This window comes from Cervus canadensis, chromosome 10, assembly GCF_019320065.1.
Source record: "Cervus canadensis isolate Bull #8, Minnesota chromosome 10, ASM1932006v1, whole genome shotgun sequence".
Taxonomy (NCBI): domain Eukaryota; kingdom Metazoa; phylum Chordata; class Mammalia; order Artiodactyla; family Cervidae; genus Cervus; species Cervus canadensis.
This window is the reverse complement of record NC_057395.1, coordinates 72,439,543-72,446,581: the sequence shown is the minus strand read 5'-3', so window position 1 is coordinate 72,446,581 and position 7,039 is coordinate 72,439,543. Positions and strand designations below refer to the sequence as shown.

General features: G+C 43.4%; 1 protein-coding gene across 1 annotated transcript in view; it reads right to left on the bottom strand.

Annotated features, from left to right (window-relative positions):
* Positions 1-2,805: 2,805 nt before the first annotated feature.
* Positions 2,806-7,039, bottom strand: part of LOC122448933 — a 35,976-nt gene continuing 31,742 nt past the window's right edge. The window contains 4 exon segments of the mRNA XM_043480590.1: positions 2,806-3,151; positions 3,598-3,799; positions 5,038-5,136; positions 6,364-6,435. Coding sequence (XP_043336525.1) covers position 3,151; positions 3,598-3,799; positions 5,038-5,136; positions 6,364-6,435 — 374 coding nt within the window. The 3' untranslated portion in view covers positions 2,806-3,150.

The window sequence follows — 7,039 nt, the reverse complement described above, 5'->3', positions numbered from 1 at the left end:
AAAGGTTGATCCTCATCCCAATTCCCAAAAAGGATAGCACTAAAGAATGTGCTAACGGTTGGACAATTGCACCTACCTCCCATTCTGATAAAGTCGTGCCTTGAAATCTTGCATGCTGGGCTTCAGGGTTATGTGAACCAATAACTTCCAGATGTCCAAGCTGGGTTTAGAAAAGGCAGAGGAACCAGAGACCAAATTGCCAACATTGACTAGATAACAGAGAATGCAAGGGAATTTCATTAAAATATCTACCTCTGTTTCATCAACTATGTCTGGTGTGACCCTGTTTGTTTAACCTATACACTGAGCACATCATGAGAAATACCAGGCTGGGTGAGTTACAAGCTGGAATCAAGAGATGAGAGAAACATCAACAACCTCAGATATGTGAATGATACCAGCCTAATGGTAGAAAGCAAAGAGCTGCTTGATGAGGGTGAAGGAGAAGAGTTAAAGAGCTGGCTTAAACTAAATGTTTAAAGAACTAAGATCATGGCATCTGGCCCCATTACTTCGTGGCAAATAGAAGGGGAAAATGTGGAAGTAGTGACAGATTTCCTCTAAAAGCACTGTGGATGGTGACTGCAGCCATGAGATCAGAAGATGATTGCTTCTTGTTAGGAAAACTATGACAAACCTAGACAGTGTGTTGAAAAGCAGAGACATTACTCTGCCTAAAAAGGCCCATATACTCAAGTCTAAGGTCTTCTCAGTGGTCATGTATGGTTCTGAGACCTGGCGGAGCCCGAAGAATTGATACTTACACAATGTGATGCTGGAGAACACTCCTGCAGGTCCCTTGGACAGCAAAGAGACCCAACTAGCCAATCTTAAGGGAAATCATCCCTGAATACTCATTGGAAGGGAACAGCTGAAGATGAAGTTCCAGAATTTTGATTATCTGATGTGAACAGCCAACTCATTGGAAAAATCCCTGATACTAGGACAGATTGAGGGCAGAAAGAGAAAAGAGTGTCAGAGGATGAGATGGCTGGATGGCAAAACTGATGCAATTGACATGAACTTGGGCAAACTTTGGGAGAGGGACAGGGAGGCCTGGCATTCTGCAGTCCATGGGGTCACAAAGAGTGGGACACACCTGGGTGACTGAGCAACAATGACAGCAACAACATAGTATTACTATCACTATTATCATGTCTGACATTCATCAAATGGTTACTCTGATAACACTGGAACAAAGCATTTAACAAATACATCTCTTTCACTCTCATCACGACCCTTTGAGATTCAAAAAGAGAAAAGCAACCTCTGCATTCCAAGACCTGAGCTGGTACCACAATGGCCCTTCTGTTCTCCTGCTCAACATAAACATTTTACAATGCTTCCACACCAGATGAGACCATTCTGGGTTGGTGAGAGATCTACACAAAAATAGGACATTGGATAATCATGTTTGAGCACTGAGCAAAGGAAACATTACACAAACCATCAATATGACCATACACCTTCCTATCTTGAGTGACTGTTAGTTCTTGGCCAAGTACATCTCTAACCCCTATCTAGTCTTTGCCTCTTAGAGTTAAGATTAAGATACTCAGAGAACTATCACACTTCCTAAATATCATCCATTCAGACAAAGCCAGCTATCTGAAATCATCCCCAAATTCAGCTCAGAAGCCCACATCTTATAAGTTCTTTCTAACATTGTCTTAAGAGGACTGCATATTATTATCCAAGATAATACCACTTCCTTGCTGCAGTGAGTAATAAACTCAATGAGTTCAACTAGAAATGGGAGTATTCTAGTGTTCTCTGGTTAGAAACATTGACAAGTACAAGCCTTCTCCTTATTTTTATAAAGAAAGCAAAGCTCAGAGATGTTGACAGTTTTCCCAGGACTGGAAAGATATGAAAAGGAGTACCAACTCCCTGTGTGTTCTCCTTTATTCAAATACTAATACTTGCTCTGGTCTCTGTGACATAGTGAAACAGATACTGTCTGTTTCCAAAGTTGCCTTCATTTTAAATCTTCCAAGATGCTGAGCAAGAAAGCATCATCAAAGACCCTCTGCTTGGGAGAGTAGGGACCTGCCATATTTGGAAATGAATACAGCACCTAAGTGCCATCTCTGTCTCCATTTCCTCCCTTGAAGGATTCTCAGCATGATGAATAGAAAAATGCGGGCAAAATGCAAACACAGAGCCAGGGATACTAAACAGTAGTTGCCCTTTCTTGTTAGAAACCCCCTCCCCACATGTGACCTCAAGGAATTGGATTTCTTAGAAAAGTGGACAACTGAACCTCACGCCCATTCTCCTTCTGAGAGTCAGGAGGACAGCCTGCCCCCCAGTTTGACTGAACTTAGAAGTAAGGAAGAAAAGCTGTCATGTTGACATGTGTATCTCCCAGGATTCTGTGTAACTTGTGCAGCTATTAAGAAGTCATTGATGACATAATGAATTTGCTTCCTATACCTGGCAGGGCAGAGTCTGTGGAAAGGTAAAGGTTAGGTGCTCACAGTCTGCAGAACAGTGAGAAGGACCACCATTTCCATCGACCCTATTGGTTGAGGTTTGTAATTACAAACAACAGACTCCACTCTAGTCAGTTTAATTTTGAATGTGCATTTATTGAAATATAACCCATAGTGCTTGAGGCTACAGAAATGAAAATTGCAAATCATTGTACGATCAAGAAACATTTTTAAATGAAACTCTTCTCTCATGACTGATGCTCAGAACTGGATTCTGGAAATACCACCTTGGACACCCACAAGGAGAGCAGTGATGGTGGGCACAGGGATGAAAGTGAGGATGCCGTGAGGATGGGGGTGAAAACAAAAATCCTGTGTTACACTGCAGGCTCTGAGTTAATGTGGTCCCGAGCAATGTGCTCCTACCTTACTCCTTCCTTACTCAAATAATTATAAACAGCCTCATTGGTGTCAGGAACTGTGTGAAGTGCTAGGGGTAAACGCAAGACATGCTCTCATGGTGATGAGAGCCACCTGGATAAAAGAGAATTAGATGTGTTGATCAATAGAGGAAAGGAAATAGGCACATTCTGCTGAGGAGGGCAGGGAGAGAAGGACTGTGAGGAGACTGAAGACGTTCAGATGTAGACACAGCCCAGCCCTGCAGGAGTCCTCCTCGAACATCAGAGTTTCAGGGACTACTCTTCGCATGTCCTCTGCAAAAAGAAAGGAACTTGTTGAGTGCCATCAGTGTAGCCCCAGACCTGGACAATGGTCAACTTAATAGATCCTGTATTTTCAGAAAAATATGGAACCACATTCCCGAATCACAAACAAGAAGGAAGTGAGTTTTCTAAGCCTAGGTGGGGTGCTCAGGAGCACTGCAGACCTGCCCTGGAGGGTGGCTGAATCGCTGTTCCCAACTGAGAAAGGGGAGCATGTGATCAGGCTGAGATGCCCACAAAGAGGCATCAGGGGTTGACCTTCTGCCATTCTCTCCCTGGAGACCTCGCTCAGTGTGGGTTTCACAGGACGCTGCAGCCTCCCCTCCTGGCAGCAGCGAGGAGGAGGACGCTGTGCAGGGTGAATGGCGTGTGGCCCCCTGAGCCCCACCTCTTTCCCCGGCCCTTCCCCTCCTCCGGTGCCCTGCCCCCTGTCTTACCACAGGGACCCAGCCTCTTGAGAGCAGGTCTTCATGCAGTCCTCTAACTTCTCAAAGTTGTTTGCATTTCCTTCACAGCCACCATACACAAACTGCTCACAGAGGCCGGTCTGGGCATTGTAGAAGTACCTGGTCATCATGGTATTGCAGCCACCTGTTACTTTAGGCTCCAGGCAGAAGGCAGGCATAGAAGTTGGTGAAACTAGAGGGACAATGGCACAGTTATGAGGATGGTCATCACTGCTCCGTACAAGGACAACAACTAGAACCACCGGTTTGTTTGCAAGAGAGAATGTTAGGGTTGTGGAGTGTGGTCAAATTGAAATGCCTATGTGAAAACACCCCTTCTGGGACAGAATATGAATGTTGCTAGGGATGGCATGATATAGTAATCATGTACAAATGTATATCTCCTCATTAAGTCTTTTAAGAAAGATAGGTATAATGCCTCTGATAAGCTGAAGAACATCTATAAGACTTCTGAGGTGGTCGAGTGGTTAGGAATCTGTATTCCAATTAAGTAGTCCTAGGTTCAATTCCTTGTCAGGAAACTAAACTTTCAAATGCTGTAGACACTAAGGTAGCAGGGCATAAATTCTTTATACTCATGACTGGAACTCTGTTCAAAGGATGTATGTAACGTATTTCCCCTCTTCAGGTGAGGAAATTGCAGATAACTTTTCCCATGAAACAGAGCATGTGGATGATAGAGTCAGGACAAGTTGCTATGGTGTCACACAACTCATCTGATATAATATATGATTCTACCAGGAATTCAGGAAACACAGTTTACTTGTAAGAGTTTCTGGAGCTGGCGACCTACTTTCATTACTTCCTTGTATATAAGGTAACCTAAGCCCCCAAATCAAAGGGCAAACTGAGCCTGGGTTTATCCTATCACAAATATATGGTGTCTCTACCAACATTAAGCCATTCTCCAAACACCCACTGGGTGTCCCCCAGTCAACTGATGTCTGGTATGAAATCTATGCAGTTACTGCAGATCCCACAGGTTGAGCACCCAAGACTGTCCTCACTTTAGTGCAAGCAATGTGGTCCCCACTTAGTTTTGCTTATGACCAAATGGTTAAAATGGAGAGGTCCATGATCCCAACTCCATGTTCAATAACTGAGTGTTAATGATGACCAAACTTTGGACAACACTTACTTACTGTTCCCAGATGAATATACATGAAACATTCACAGTGAAATGGAGGAGAGGAGTAGGGAAAAGGGGCAGTGAAGGTGTGTGGAGCCTCCATTCCCCAGGGAACACAGCACCCTCAAAATGGTATTGACCACCCAGAAAACTCTGAATCCAAATATTTACGCACTGTTCAGGTTTCAATAAATAGTCTTACTGATTGAATTATTGGTCATTGATCATTGATCTGAATCTCAGTGCCCTTCCCTCTTCCCCAAGGCACAGACACTACAAACCTTTCATCTCCTCACTGAGTGTTGAGTATTCCATATTGAGTGTAGGAAATTCCTCTTGCGTATGGTTATCAAACTGTATTCCGGAAATCATCACCTGACCTATGAAGGAGTGTAAATTTCAAGAGTTTCAGGAGGCCTGGTCCATGAAACAGGAAAAGGATCAAACATGTGTAAGATAATAACAGTCAAAAGACAAGGGAAAGGGCCTGGAGACTTTCATTATATTGCATCAGCCTTGCTCCCACAGGCTACCCCACAAGGGCTGTGTTTCTTGCTTTCCATGCAATTGCCCTCCTCCGAGGTTTGACATCTTTTGATTACTCTTAACAACACAGGAGTAAACATTATTTGATAGAGAAATATTTTTACTTGGCCACAGCAAGTAGGTAGAGAATATTTTTTCAGATTAGCACATTGTGGTGGGAAGTGGACAAATCTGGTCCTGACACATGGATAAACTGTTTCTATTAATAACTCCTCATCTATTCTAAGAACTAATGTAACAAGTGTCCCCTGTTCAGATGAGGAACAGGGGATAACTGCTGATAACTTGCCCAGGACACAAGCATGTGGGCGGCCTGGTCAGGACAAGATACTGTCATGTCACATCACATTTGATACACTATTGATTGGCTAGGAACTCGACAATATAAATAACGGGTGAGCATTTCCAGGTCCAGGGGCTTACTTTCACTACTCACCTCTCCCCAAGCCTCACCAGAGCCCTCACATCACAGGGGAGGGTGAGCCTGGGTGAGTCTATTTTTCCTGACAAAAAATACGTGGTTTTTCCACCAACCATCCAATTCCCAGCACCCAACAGGCCTCCCACTGTCCATTGACTTCTGATATCATATCTGTGGAGTCAGGGCCGATGGCATAGGTTGAGGTATCAAGACTGCTCTGACCTCAGATGCCAGCCTTGTGTTCTTGAGTTATCATGTTTCTGACCAAGTGACTGAAACTTAGAATTTCCATAACTCCACCTCCATGTTCAAAAACTCAATCGAACCAGCAACCAAATTCAGAAAACTCTTAATCACTGTTCTCAGATTAACATACAGGAAAAAAACTCAGAAACCTTGAAATGGAGGAGATCTTTCACACATGGGAGAAGTGGAGATGGACAGAGCCTCCATGCCTTCCTGAGCAGAGCACCCTCGCTTCATGACCATTTCTTCCCACCTCATGAGCTCTCTGAGGCAATATTTATGGATTTTTATTGAGGTTTCACTCAATAGGCATATGTATTGAATTGTCAGCCAGTGGTGACTGATCTCAGTCTCAGTGCCCTCCTCTCTCCCCAGAGGTGCAGAAAGTTCTAACCTTTAAGGGCTTTGTTGACTATTTCAGCCAATCCTGTTAGTATACTGGCTCCCTTTCCGAAAATCTTGGTACCTAAGAAAAACAAACATTTCAAAATTTTCACGACTGTTGGACCATGAACCAGGACAACATTCAAATATGAAAAATAAAATGATAGGAAAAAGTAGACAAAGGAAAAGGCCTGGACAATTAGCTAATATTGTTCAAGGCTTGGTCCCATGAGCCAAGGGCTGGTTTGCATCCTTTCCCAGCAGTCCCATATCTGAGTGGTCAGGGTCTGTGTGATTAATTTTTAAATAAAGGGATAATCATTATTTGACCCATAAATATTCTTTCTTTCTGGCCCCAAGTAAGTAGGTAGAGAAATATTTCATGAACATATCCTGTGGAAAATTACCAAACATGGCCATGAAATGTGAATAAACTGCTTATATTTATGACTGATAATATGTTCAGTGGAGAAGGAAATGGCAACCCACTCCAGGACTCTTGCCTGGAAAATCCCATGGACAGAGGAACCTGGCAGGCTATAGTCCATGGGTTGCAAAGAGTCGGACACAACTGAAGAAACTTCACTTCATGTTCAAAGGATTCATGTAGCTCTTATCTGCTGTTCAGATGAGGACTATAGATGACTTACCAGAGGACACATGGCATGAGGGTGAAAGAGTCTGAG